Source organism: Anolis sagrei, chromosome 10, assembly GCF_037176765.1.
Source record: "Anolis sagrei isolate rAnoSag1 chromosome 10, rAnoSag1.mat, whole genome shotgun sequence".
Classification (NCBI taxonomy): Eukaryota; Metazoa; Chordata; class Lepidosauria; order Squamata; family Dactyloidae; genus Anolis; species Anolis sagrei.
The window spans coordinates 17,655,244-17,669,677 of record NC_090030.1 but is presented as its reverse complement, the minus strand read 5'-3'; the positions used below and the strand labels follow the sequence as shown (position 1 = coordinate 17,669,677).

Genomic DNA, 14,434 nt, shown 5'->3' with positions numbered 1-14,434 from the left:
GGCATCTTCCAATAAAAATAAAATGCTTGGAAGGCCATCATGCTCGGACAACAAGGGATCGCCTAAGTGTGTGTGTGTATGTGTGTGTGTATATATATATAGGTAGATATACATACACACACATGCATGGATGTATATATAGTTTAGCTTTTCTACTGTGTGTGGGCGTGTATGCATATATCTTTATTGTAGTCTTTTGTCTCTGTATATGTACAAGACAGCCAATAGAGTATTGTGTGTGTATGTGCATTCACGTTTTTGTATTATGTGCATAAATATGCATATATATTTTTCTTGTAGTCTGACACATATGCATATGTATGAAGGCATATAAATATATAGACAGACAGTATTCTATTCTGTTTCATATTATGGCTATCTTGTCTTTTAATAGTCTGGGATTGTACTATAAAGACTGATAATTATATTAATCTATATTATTAAAACATGTATATAATGAAAATGGTTGTGAAGCTCCCTTTCTTTGCAGCTAAGATTCATAAAACAATGCAGAGTACGCAATACTTGGGGCTTGCCTCCCTCTGGAACTGTCTTGAAGGAAACCGGGTCTATTGTGTTTAAATTCTTTTAAAAAGGACAGTTCTTCTAGCTTTCGAAAATGTTTTGATAGTTTTTAGTGGAGATTTTTTAATAAAGTGTTGTTTGTGTTTAATTCTGTATTAATGTTTGTGTATTTGTATATTTTAAAATTGAGTACCCTTTGGGTTGCTGTGAGTATTCCAGGCTGTATAGCCATGTTCCAGAAGCATTCTCTACTCATGTTTCGCCCACATCTATGGCATGCATCCTCAGAGGCTGATCTCACAGCAACCCAATGATTCCGGCCATGAAATCCTTCGACAACACATTGATATTGGACTTGTTTGTGAAATGAGGTCTGGTTACCACAAAAGATTGGGGTATAAATATAGTAAGGTAAAAGTAAAGGTTTTCCCCTGGCATTAAATCCAGTGATGGTTACATGGTTTCCTGAGTCTCCTGAAAGCATGATATGAATACACATAATAATAATAATAATAATAATAATGTGTAATAACAGTAATAATACAATGTAATACTAATCATGGTTACATGGTTTCCTGAGTCTCCTGAAAGCAGGGTATGAATACACATAATAATAATAATAATAATAATGTGTAATAATAATAATAATAATACAATAATAATACAATAATAATACAATAATAATACAATAATAATAATACAATAATATAATAATAATAATAATAATAATAATAATAATGTGTAATAACAGTAATAATACAATGTAATACTAATCATGGTTACATGGTTTCCTGAGTCTCCTGAAAGCAGGGTATGAATACACATAATAATAATGATGATAATAATAATATCCATAGATAATAATATCCATAGATGCCTCCAAGGTCATCTGGCCAGCATAACTGCATGGAGCGAATATACTCATACGCAAATGACAAAACAAAACTTGGATGATCAAGGGCCCTTCCACACAGCCATATAACCCAGAATATTAAGGCGGATAATCCACATTAACTGCTTTCAACTGTATTATCTGAATCCACACTGACACGTAATCCAGTTCAATGCAGCTGTGTGGAAGGGGCCTAAATTATCTGAGGGTCCTTCCAGACAGGCCCTATATCTCAGGTTTTTTGTCTATCCCAGATTATCTGGCAGTGTGGACTCAGATAATACAGTTCAAACCGGATTATATGAGTCCACACTGCCACATAATCCAGTTCACTGTGGATTTTATGCAGCTGTGTGGAAGGGGCCTAAGTTATCTGAGGGCCCTTACAGACAGGCCCTATATCCCAGGTTTTCTGTTTCTCCCAGATTATCTGGCAGTGTGGACTTATATAATCCGGTTTAAAGCAGAAAATCTGGGATATAGCGCCTGAGTCCACACTGCCATATAATCCAGTTCAAAGAAGGTAATGTAGGATTTTAGACAGCTGTGTGGAAGGGACCCAAGACAAACATTATTATGTTGATTTATACCTCGCTTTTTGTCTCCTTTCCGCGTAATCCTACAATCCAGAATATCAAGGCAGAAAATCCCACAATATCTGCTAAGGACCGGGTTATCTGAGTCCACACTGCCATATATTCCGGTTCAAAGCAGGAAAATGCGGGCTTGTGGAAGGGGCCAGAGGGACTGTTCTCCCAGGTTCCATAGGGGAACTCACCGCACTCCATCCTCCCCTGAGGCGGCCGCCACAGCCACCATCCTCTCCCTCTCCGCCGTCTCCTCCTCTTCCTCCTTCTCCCCGCAGAAAACAACACGACGGCAGGCTCTGCTTCCGCGAGGCACGCTGGGCAACGTAGTCCCTGCGCCCGCCTACGCCCTCTACGCGTCTCCCGCCAGAACTACGACTCCCGTCAGGCACTAGGCGTCGGTGGAACGGCGTAGTGGATTGGCTGCGGCGCAAGAGGAGTTGAGGGAGGGGATTGGCTGCGGCGGAGGAGCGGTGGAAGTGGATTGGCTGCGGCGCAAAGGGACGCCATTTTGGGGGGCGTGGCTACCGTGTTGTCAAAGATGGAGGACGAGGGTGGCTCGGTCTCCAACGTGGAGGTGTGCAATTTGGCCTATTTGGGCCGCCTGGAGGAGCTGAAGGAGCGGCTGGGAAGCAACCGGAGCCTGGCCACCAGAGTCGACCAGGTGGGTCCCGTCAGTGGCCTTAGAGACAATGAGGCCTGGAAACAAAACTGCACTGCTCATTGTGCAGGGACAACTGCACTAGGAGCTCCCATTTTGTGTGCTTTGCATTGAATGTTTGTTATAGTCCTAAGTTTCAGGGACTCTGCAGATAGGTGGCTTCTTTTGGCTGCAATCATAGGGCAAGCCACCTGTCAATTATAGTTAGGTTCCCTGGTCCCGCCCCCTTTTTGGGTTTTAGATCAGTGTTTCTCAACCTGGGGGTCGGGACCCCTTAGGGGGTGTCAAAGGGGTCGCCTAAGACCATCGGAAAACATAGTATTTTCTGGTGGTCATTGGGATTCTGTGTGGGAAATTTGACCCAATCGCGGGGATGGGACTTGGAGGCACTGTTTTACGGTGGCTCTGGTCATTCCTAGAGGGCCGTTCCCAGAAGGTGTTATTGGGAGACACCTGATCAACCTCACACCGTTGTCTTGTGGGGTTCCACAGGGCTCAATTCTGTCTCCCATGTTGTTTAACATGTACATGAAGCCGCTGGGAGAGATCATCCGGAGTTTCGGGGTGCGGTGCCATCGGTACGCAGATGATGTCCAACTCTGTCACTCCTTTCCACCTGCTACTAAGGGGGCTGTCGAGGTCCTGAACCGGTGCTTGGCCACTGTAACGGTCTGGATGAGGGCGAACAAATTGAAATTGAATCCAGACAAGACAGAGGCACTCCTGGTCAGTCGCAAGGCCGAACAGGGCATAGGGTTACAGCCTGTGTTGGACGGGACCGCACTCCCCCTGAAGACGCAGGTTCGCAGCTTGGGTGTGACCCTGGACTCATCGCTGAGCCTGGAACCTCAGGTTTCGGCGGTGACCAGGGGAGCATTTGCACAGTTAAAGCTCATGCGCCAGCTGCGCCCGTACCTTGGGAAGTCTGACTTGGCCATGGTAGTCCACACTCTGGTTACATCCCGCCTAGATTACTGCAACGCTCTCTACGCGGGGTTGCCTTTGTAGACAGCTCGGAAGCTTCAACTAGTCCAGCGTTCAGCAGCCATGATTCTAACAGGAGCGGGTCGCAGGGAGCATACAACCCCCCTGTTGCGCCAGCTCCACTGGCTACCGACTTGCTACCGGGCTCAATTCAAAGTGCTGGCATTGACCTTTAAAGCCCTAAACGGTTCCGGCCCAAGCTACCTTTCTGACTGCATCTCGGCCTATGAACCTACCAGGACTTTGAGATCTTCCGGGGAGGCCCTGCTCTTGATCCCGCCAGCGTCACAAGCACGGCTGGCGGGGACGAGAGATAGGGCCTTCTCGGTGGTGGCTCCCCGGCTGTGGAACGCCCTTCCCACAGATATTAGGTTAGCACCATCTCTAATGGCATTCCGCAAGAAAGTAAAGACCTGGTTATTTCAGCAGGCGTTCGAATAATTGTGCAATGACTGGTAATGACATAGGAATTGAACAATGGATGACGAATCTGGATCATGTTTTTAGTGATGAGACCTTAGTGAATGGTTATTATAGTAATTGTGTATTAATTGTGTATTAGATTAGGTTATTAACTGCTTTATATTGGTGTTGAATTTTGCTATGTCCTGTGTCTTGTGAACCGCCGTGAGTCGCCTCCGGGCTGAGAACAGCGGTATAGAAGTAAAGTAAATAAATAAATATTGTTGGTCGAGTTCAGAATGCTCTTTGATTATAGGTGAACTATAAATCCCAACAACTACAACTCCCAAATGTCAAGGTCTATTTTCCCCAGACTCTCCCAGTGTTCACAGGGGCATACTGAGTATTCGTGCCAAGTTTGGTCCAGATCCATCATTGCATAAATCCACAGTGCTCCTCTGGATATAGGTGAACTACAACTCCCAAACTCAAGGTCAATGCCCACCAAACCCTTCCAGTGTTTTCTGTTGGTCATGGGAGTTCTTTGTGCCAAGTTCGGTTTAAATCCATCACTGGTGGAGTTCAGAATGCTTTTTGATTATAGGTGAACTATAAATCCCAGCAACTACAACTCCCAAATTACAAAATCAATCCTCCTCCCCCCCAACCCCACTAGCATTCACATTTGGGCATATTGGGTATTTGTGCTCAATTTGGTCCAGTGAATGAAAATATATCCTGCATATCGGATATTTACATTACGATTTATAACAGTACTAAAATGACAGGTATCAAGTAGCAACAAAAACAATATTATGGTTGGGGGTCACCACAACATATGGAACTGCATTAAGGGGTCACGGCATTAGCAAGGTTGAGAACCACTATTTTAGAGGGAATAGGTGCCATTTTGAGTTCAGTCCACACAGAGAAGCCTTTCACACAGGCAGAGGCGGCCCTAGGTAATTTTCAACGGTAAGCAAACAGTATTTTGGTGCCCCCTCCCCCAACCAATCATTGATATATATTTTCTGTTTGTCATGGGAGTTCTGTGTGCCATATTTGGTTCAATTCCATCATTGGTGGAGTTCAGAATGCTCTTTGATTGTAGGTGAACTATACATCCCAGTAACTACACTTGCCGCACTTGCTCCCTTGCCTGGCCCGCTTTGGGTCCGGAGGCGTGCCAGAAGACCCCGGCGTGTGCACCAAAAGTCACCTCTTCTCCTGACTTTCTCCTCAGCCATCGGGACTGAGAGAGAGAGACAGACAGACAGACAGACAGACAGAGGTGGAGATGCCCACCTTTCCTGAAGGTAGGCGCAAAAACAAAGGAGGGAGCGGAGGTAGGAGATATCTCCAGCCGGAGGGGCTCTCTCTCTCTCTCTCTCGGTCCCAATGGCTGAAGAGAAAGTCAGGAGAAGAGGTGACTTTTCGTGCGCACGCTGGGGTCTTCAGACACGCCTCCGGACCTGAAGCTGGCTAGGCGCGGCGGCTCCGCCCCTTGGCCCACCCGCGGATTGGGGAGAGGAGAGGAGGTGGGTGGAGTGCCGGGGGATCGGGAAAGGGAGACGGTCATGGGGAAGGGATCAAACGCTGAGAACGATTGAGCGCCAGCTCTGCTCGTGCACCCGGTGGCCGGGTGGAGCAGGAACGAGAGGGGCTAGGCGAGGCTCAAGGGCCTGGCCCCTTTGGGAAGAGGATCGCCCGGCAGCGAGGCAAGAAAGCCAAGGCTCCCCCCGGACTGCTAGGACTGTTGTGAGCTGAGGGGACGCTCCTCAAGTGGCAGTTGAGGGGCATTTACAGAGGCGCCTCTGTGCCCCTGGCAAAAAAAAGTGTTCTGCGACTGCTTACTTCGCGTAATGGACGAGCCACCCCTGCACACAGGACATAAAACCAAGAGCTCCTGTAGAAAGCTTCATCTTCTATGGCTTGGCTGGGGAGATATACAGCCTGCAGCTTGGCTGGGGTTACACAGCCCTACATCTCCTTTGCTGAAGGACTTCAGTCAGCCATCACGGAAACCTGAGTTCTTTCCCCCTGGAAGTCTACAAAGCTCTGCTTGGTAAGGGTCACTCGCGGAAGCCAGAAGCAATTGGTACCGGGTGCAGGGGCTCCATGCCAACAGAGGGAAAGACAGACTGCCCAGATTAGAAGTTAAGGATTTCCCCATTAGTTACAGTTAAGAAGATAGTGCCTGTTCCCTGTGGACAAGCTTGAGAGAGAGCCAATAGACTGCTAAGAAAGCCTTAAAGTACCTGTTTGCTTTCATTAATAAAGAACTTTGTTGAACCTTTAAGCAATCTAAAGACTCTGTTTTAAGAAAATCCAAAGGCCTTTAATCTGAGGCAGCCCCGGCGTCCCGTTGGGCACACAGAATTTATGTCCTGTCTACAGTCTTATGCACAGGCCCAGCATGCGACAGCACACTAATGTTACTTCGTGTTTTCCCTATAGGATAACAGGACAGCCCTGCACTGGGCCTGCTCCGCTGGGCATCCGGACATTGTCGACCTCTTGCTGAGCCTGGGAGCCCCTGTGAACGACAAGGATGATGTAAGGCCTGTCTTTTTTGTATCAGGATTTGAACGAAAGCTGTTTTAGCAGAGCCCTGTTTACATGGCTGACCTCAGGCCTCTGCATTTTCTGGTGCTGCTGGCATTATTGTTATTTAATTCATTATTATTATGAATTTTAAAACCAATTTTTGTGGTGTAACATGATTCATGGCTGGAATCACTGGGTTGGGCTGTATGGCCATATTCCAGCGGCATTTTCGCCTTACATTTGCCCACATCTGTGGCTATTGGTTACATCCCGTTTAGACTACTGCAACGCTCTCTACGTGGGGTTGCCTTTGAAGACAGCTCGGAAGCTCCAACTAGTCCAACGCTCGGCAGCCATGATTTTAACAGGAGCGGAGCGCAGGGAGCATACAACCCCCCTGTTGCGCCAACTCCACTGGCTACCGATCTGCTACCGGGCTGAATTCAAAGTGCTGGCGTTGGCCTTTAAAGCCCTAAACGGTTCCGGCCCAAGCTACCTCTCTGACCGCATCTCTGCCTATGAACCCACCAGGAGTTTGAGATCCCGCCTGCTTCTCAAGCTCGGCTGGCGGGGACGAGAGATAGGGCCTTCTCGGTGGTGGCTCCTCGGCTGTGGAACGCCCTTCCTACGGACATTAGACTAGCACCATCTCTAATGGTATTCCACAAAAAGGTGAAGACCTGGATGTTTGTGCAGGCGTTTGAGTAATTTAGTGCAATCTGGTAATGGAACATAGGAATGGAACAATGGACGACGAACCTGGACTACGCTTGGATGATGAGAAGATTGGGTACGGTTGTTTTTTGTAATAATTGTGCATTGTAATTGCTTATTGGTAATTTATGGATAATGTGTAAAGTCAATTGTTATATGTTGTATGGAACCACTGCTGTTTCTACTGTTTTTACTGTTTGTGAACCGCCGTGAGTCGCCTTCGGGCTTGAGATACAGCGGTATAGAAGCAAAGTAAATAAATAAATATTGGCATCTTCAGAGGTCCTGTTGCCTGTTGCCTGTTTAAAGCAAGTGTGAATGTTGCAGTTAGCAAGCTTGAACAGCATTGAGTAGCCATGAAGCTGCAAAGTCAATCAGTGAGGGTATCTGCATAGAGGTAAACACTTGATGCACCAGCCTGGACACAGAATATTATTTGAGAACACAGAAATTTTAGGCCAGCCTGACAGCCATTATTGTTGGAGGAAGCAACCTGCTCCTTGATGCCAACTTCTCTTTTTCCAATCTAAGTTTTGTTATTATTTCCCTCTCAAAGTTATCAATATGATTATAGCAATATGTCAGTGAAGTCATACATTATCAAAACAATTCACCTATTAAATAATGTATTGGCCTTTGAGACTGTACATCTGTTGACCGAGATGTACTGACTTGTTCATGACTCTGTTTCCCTATATATTAATACCTGTAACATCCGATTACCGTATGCCATAGCCTTTTCCTGCAACACTGTTCTGAATGGTTTTGTGTCCCTCTGGTCTTTCAGGCCGGATGGAGCCCTCTGCACATCGCTGCTTCGGCGGGCCGAGAGGAGATTGTGAAAACCCTCCTGAAGAAAGGGGCTCAGGTCAATGCCGTCAATCAAAACGGTTGCACACCGCTGCATTACGCTGCTTCCAAAAACAAACAGGAGGCAAGTGGGGCCTTCCCTTCCCTTTGGTTAAAGCCATGGCTAGCCATACATCGTTGCTGCCTGAAGCTGTTGCCTGGCTTTTCTGGATGAAGTCAAGTTGTAACATTCCCTTGTGCTCTTAATCGTATTATCTGATTATGTGGTATATACTAGCTGTACCCACCACACATTGCTGTGGCCAACCTTCCCTCCATCTTTCTCTCCTTCCTTCACTCCCTCTTTCCTTCCTTCCTTCCTTCCTTCCTTCCTTCCTTCCTTCCTTCCTTCCTTCCTTCCTTCCTTCCCTTTTCTTTTCCTTCTCTTTCTCTTTCTCTTTCTCTTTCTCTTCTGCCTTCTCTACCTCTTTCCTTCCTTCTTTCGCTTTTTGCTTCCATTCTTCTTTCTCTCTTTCCTTCTTCCCTTCCCTCCCTCTTCCTCTCCTTCTTTCATTCCTTCCTTCGCTCCCTCTTTCTTTCCTTCCTTTCCTTTTTTCTTTCCTTCTCTCCTTCCTTTCTTCTCTACCTCTTTCCTTCCTTCCCCCCTTTTTCTTCTTTCTCTTCTTCCTTCTCTACCTCTTTCCTTCCTTCTTTCACTTTTTGCTTCCATCCTTCTTTCTCTCCCTCTTTCTCTCCTTTTCCTCCTTCTTTTCCTTTTTTCTTTCCTTCTCTCCTTCCTTCCTTCCCTACTTCTTTCCTTCCTTCCCCCTTTTTTCTTCTTCTTTCTCTTCTTCCTTCTCTACCTCTTTCCTTCCTTCTTTCCCTTTTTCTTTTCCATCTACTTTCTCTTCTACCTTCTCTACTTCTTCCCTTCCTTCTTTCACTTTTTGCTTCCATCCTTCCGTCTCTCTTTCTTTCCCTCCCTCTTTCTCTCCTTCTTTCCCTCCTTCCTTCGCTCCCTCTTCCTTTCCTTCTCTCCTTTCTTCCTTTTCTACCTCTTTCCTTCCTTCCTTTGCTTTTTGTTTCCATGCTTCCTTTTCTCTTTCCTTCTTTCCCTCCTTTTTTCTTTCCTTCTTCCTTCCTTCCTTCCCTCCCTTGCTCCCTCTCTTCTCTCCTTCTTTCTCTCCTTCCTTGCTTCCTCCTTCCCTTGCTTTCTTCCTTCTCCCCTCCCTCCCCTCCCAGTTTGTCCAGTGGTTTTTGAGTTATGTTAATCCCACAAACAAACATTACATTTTAATTTATATAGATGATTTAACCATCCTTCAAACATATTCAAGTCTTTCTTGGGATAGTTGTAATCATGTAAACAAAAGATTACATGCCCCCCTTTTTTTCCATGGAAGAAGCGCCAAACCTGAAAGAATGGTGGATGCTGCTTCACACAAAGCAGGGCCAGTTGTCTGAGCTTTCCCTTCCCTTCTTTATTAGATTGCACTCATGCTGCTAGAGAACAACGCCAATCCGGATGCAAAAGATCACATGGGCTCCACTCCGTTGCACAGAGCGGCCTCCAAAGGGAACCTGAAGATGATACAGATCCTTTTGAAGCACAAAGCATCTGCCAATCTGCAGGATTCCGAAGGAAACACAGCCCTGTAAGAACTGATATACAGTCTGCCCTCTGTGTTTGTGGATTAAGGCAGAGACATCTCCAGCTCATCCCCTGTTTGGGTATCAGCCAGCACGTCAACGACTTAAATCAAGACATAGTTTTCTTAGATCTACAGAGACACTCGCTGGAACACCCCAGCAAGCGAGAGTCCAAAAGTGGCAGGCCCAAACCCAGCACCTCAATTCATGGGTGATACCAGATGAGAGACTCCCCCCTGGGCACTCAGAAGACTGGGTGACTTGGAAGGCGCTGAACAGATTGCGCTCTGGCACCACGAGATGCAGAGCCAATCTTAAGAAATGGGGCTACAGGGTGGAATCCTCGGCATGCGAGTGTGGAGAAGAACAAACCACTGACCACCTGCTGCAATGCACCCTGAGCCCTGCCACATGCACGATGGAGGACCTTCTTGCGGCAACCCCAGAGGCACTCCAAGTGGCCAGATACTGGTCAAAGGACATTTAACCAAATTTACAAAATCTGTGTGGTTTTTTTTTCTTCTTTTTTTTCTTTTCCTTTTAATCTCTGTGTTTGTTTTGCTGTTAGAATTGTAATACAATGGTTGCTGATGACACGATAAATAAATAAATCATTATTATTACACATTTGGTTTATATAGTTTCTGTAGGCATCTCTAGGATCTCGAACATGACTCTGTGGTCAACTTTTAACAGAAGTCTAACAATTGACATCAAGTAGATTCTGGTCAGTGGGTCTTGGTCACTTTACTGTGGATCTGCAAAGGTTTCTCACTCCCAGTTGTATAAAAGGACAGCAGTATCCAACAAGTAATGTATATAGAAAGAGATTGAGAGAGAAAGGGTTATTTATTTACTTACTTACGACATTTATATGCCCGAAGGGGACTCAGAGCAGCTTACAAGATATATATATATATATATATACACACACATACACATACAATATATTATATTATTAGCATAGTACAGTATCAGTATTATATATCACTATATTGTACTATACCATTATATTGTAATATTATTAGTAATATTACATGTAATATAAAATATATAATTATAATATATTATTATTAGTATTATATTTTATTACATTATAATATTATAAATATTATATGTATATACAATATATTATATTATATTATTAGTATAGCACAGGAGACAAGGTGGAAATGTCCCCTGGCCCCCTCTCTCTTCACTTTGGCCCAGAGCGGCAGTTGATGCTGGGGGGAGGGGTCCCCAACTGGTCCCCCCCCCCCTTTTGAAATTTTTAAAAAGAAGTGAGAAGGGAACTCAGAAATGGCAAAAAGCGCTGCTTTTCTTTTGTTTTCAATTTGAAGTTATTAATTCACATAGTGATTTAATCTTCTAAGCTCACAACAGGCAAACTATAAATTATCGGGTTTTCTGGGCTGTATGGAGAGTAGCCATATTATCGCTTATTATGCTTTTGGAGAGTAGGAATATTATCATACACAGTTGCTCCCCCTCAACATTTTTTGTCCCCAGAGTATATTTCCCCACCTGTATGAAGGTCTATATTTATGACCCCGTTCCTTATGAGTTTTTCCCCTACAAACAATCTGCTCCATCCCTGTCTCATCTTGATTTTAGTATTTTTAGTATCTTAGTTTTTATTTTGCACATGCGACCCACTCATTGTTATGTTATTTTATTTTATTTTACTGTGTATGATTTTGCTTTATCGTTTTTGTACTCATATGTTGCATGTATTTTACTGTGTTGTTATTATTGTGTTTTGGTTTTACTTTATTGTAATATACTGTTGGGCTTGGCCTCATGTAAGCCGCCCCGAGTCCCCATTGGGGAGATGGTGGCGGGGTATTAAATAAAGATGATGATGATGATGATGATTATTATTATTATTATTATGGCCATGTTCCAGAAGCATTCTGTCCTGATGTTTCCCCTCAGACATACTCAGAGGTTGTGAGGTCTGTTGGAAACTAGGCAGGTGAGGTTTATATTTTGGTGGAATGTCCAGGATGGAAGAAAGAACTCTTGTCTGTTGGAGGCAAGTGTGAATGTTGCATTAGCAATTCAAAGTCTTGGAGCTTCAAGACGTGGCTCCTTTCTGCCTGGGGAGGGGAATCCTTCATTGGGATGTGTTAGCTGGCCCTGATTGTTTCTTGGTTTTGTTTTTCAGCCATTTAGCTTGCGATGAAGAGAGAGTGGATGAAGCCAAGCTTTTGGTGTCCCAGGGTGCAAGTATCTATATTGAAAACAAAGAAGAAAAGACCCCCCTTCAAGTTGCCAAAGGCGGCCTGGGATCCATCCTGAGGAGGCTTGCTGAGGGTTAGCCATCGCAGCAAGCTGAAGACTTTTCACGGGGTTGGTTTTGGCTTGGGATTGACTTTATCTATCACAACTTGAATTTTTGTTGTTGTTGATTATCTAACTCTTTTTATTTGTACATTTATGGACACTTTTAAACATATATCTGTACTTGTGGCAGCATGGAGTTAAAGCCCTGTTTTTCCAAAGAAGATAAACCCTTGGCAACTGTATTTCCATTTCGAGGCTATTAATTTTGCTCCACGACAGATCGCTGTCTTACAACTGTGTGATTCTCCAGATATTTTGGGACTCAAACTCCCAGCATTGCTGCCTTCTTCAAAGACTATGGAGCCTCTTGTCATAAACACATCCTCTGCAACAATCGTGTCTGCTCTATGCCTTATATAGGACATTATCAGGGGTTTAACTCATCTAAAGCAACGACAGGCCTAGTAAAATGGCTTGAAGTACAAGCTTTACTTCCTAGTAATTTGCTATGGCAGCCTAAGGGTTAAGGTCTGTCATGAGAAGCAACTTCAGTGGACCATTTATTTCAAAAGATATTCCTCTCCTTTCTGCTTGTTTTTGGTGGGGAAGGCCTAGCTTTGGGATACAATGTGAATTTCAGTTGTTGGGATCAGCTGTTTTCCAAACTTGTATTGGCGCCTCTTCGCTACCTTCCAAGCTCACCGTCTCAATGGTTTTGAAAAGAGTGTGTTAATGCTTTAAAGCCAGAGTGATTTGTTGCTGTCAGGAAGATCTTGGAGTTAAAATCAAGCTCACAACAATAAAACGCTGAAGACAAGTGGTCTATTCCTTCTTTCCACGATCCTAAAAAGACAGTTCTAAAGTTTTCCCACTCAAACCTCCTGTATATATCTGCCTCAGCTTCCATCTGCCCCCTTGTGGCCACACATGGTGCCCACAGTCTGTTAACTGCAGTTTCAATTTCCCACAAAGAAGCCCCCAGTGGTGCAATGGGTATAAACAAGGGGTCCTCAAACTACGGCCCGCAGGCCGGACCCAGCCCCCCGAGGGCATTTATCTGGCCCGTGGGATGTGGAGAAGGGTGAGAGGACCCCTGGGTTTCACCCTTGTGCCAGCAGGACTAAAGCCTGACAGGTTGGAGGTTCGAATCCGAGGAGAGTGCAAGTGAGCTCCCCCTGTCAGCTCCAGCTCCCCCTGTCAGCTCCAACTCCCCATGCGGGGACATGAGGGAAGCCTCCCACAAGGATGGTAAAAACATCAAAACATCCGAGCATCCCCTGGGCAACATCCTTGCAGCCAGTTCTCTCACACCAGAAGCGACTTGCAGTTTCTCAAGTCGCTCCTGACACAAAAAATAAAATGAAATAAACTTACCCTCACAAACCAGATGTATTATCTACATTACCTTCCCCAACTTTACCCCGCCTCCCTCCCCACCTTCCTTCTTTATGGCAGAGAACCAAAGCAGCCAGTACGGTGATCATGACTGTTTCATCCTAAGCTGCTTAGACTAAAATATGCTTTGCCTCTTAAACCGCTTCACTGTCTGACAAGCAGCGTCCCATTCAGCTGCTGTTTGTTGCCTCAGAAGTTCAGCCTTTTTCAGCTGCTGAGCAATTGCTCTTGTCTCTGTTCTCTTAATGCAGTGGTTCTCAACCTGCCGCAAACCCTTAATACAGTTTCTCGTGTTGTGGTGACCCCCAACCATAAAATTATTTTTGTTGCTACTTCACAAGTGTAATTTTGCTAATGTTATGAATCATAATGTAAATATCTGATATGCAGGATGTAGGGCGAGATACAAATGAAGTTCATTATTATTATTACATTATTGTTGATACCATATTGTTTTTGTTGACTCTACTTTTCCACTGACAGAGCTAGTTTTCTGTTTTTCTTTCAAATACAGTAAATATTCAAAAACATTTAACCTACTAATGCCTCAATTAATGTAATTTTGCTGGTGTAACATGAGAAAATGTTGACTATTTCCGCTAACTTAGCAGCCACCTCTCCACCAAAGTCAACATTGACACTGAAATACAACACCGCCTGAGCTATGCGAGTGCAGCTTTTATTATTATTATTATTAAGCAGGGAGTGTTTGAGGACCGGGACATCCATAGGGATACCACGGTGTTTGTTTATAAAACTATTGTCCTCCCAACCCTGCTATACGCCAGTGAGATGTGGATTGCCTACAGACATCACATGCTACTCCTGGAATGATTCCATCAGCATTACCTCCGGAAAATCCTGCAAATCTCTTGGGAAGACAAGTGGACAAATGTCAGCATGCTGGAAGAAGCGAAGACCACCAGCATTGAAGCAATGGTCCTCCTTCATCAACTCCACTGGACTGGCCATGTCTGGATGCCCAACCACCGTCTCCCTAAG

At 44.8% G+C, this 14,434-nt stretch overlaps 2 protein-coding genes across 3 annotated transcripts in view; one reads left to right on the top strand and one right to left on the bottom strand.

Annotated features, from left to right (window-relative positions):
* ATG4A (autophagy related 4A cysteine peptidase) overlaps positions 1-2,311 on the bottom strand; it is a 30,242-nt gene extending 27,931 nt beyond the window's left edge. For both annotated transcript variants that reach the window (XM_060756214.2, XM_060756215.2), the window contains exon 1: positions 2,196-2,311. In XM_060756214.2, the coding sequence (XP_060612197.2) occupies positions 2,196-2,205 (10 nt within the window). In that variant the 5' untranslated portion in view covers positions 2,206-2,311. The remainder of the gene's footprint in view (positions 1-2,195) is intronic.
* Positions 2,312-2,509: 198 nt separating this feature from the next.
* PSMD10 (proteasome 26S subunit, non-ATPase 10) lies at positions 2,510-12,854 on the top strand. The gene is made up of 5 exons (XM_060756217.2): positions 2,510-2,668; positions 6,509-6,607; positions 8,100-8,246; positions 9,590-9,756; positions 11,919-12,854. Exons 1-5 carry the CDS (start codon positions 2,546-2,548, stop codon positions 12,070-12,072), a joined length of 690 nt encoding a protein of 229 aa, XP_060612200.1. The 5' UTR covers positions 2,510-2,545; the 3' UTR covers positions 12,073-12,854.
* The last annotated feature ends 1,580 nt before the right edge of the window (positions 12,855-14,434 follow it).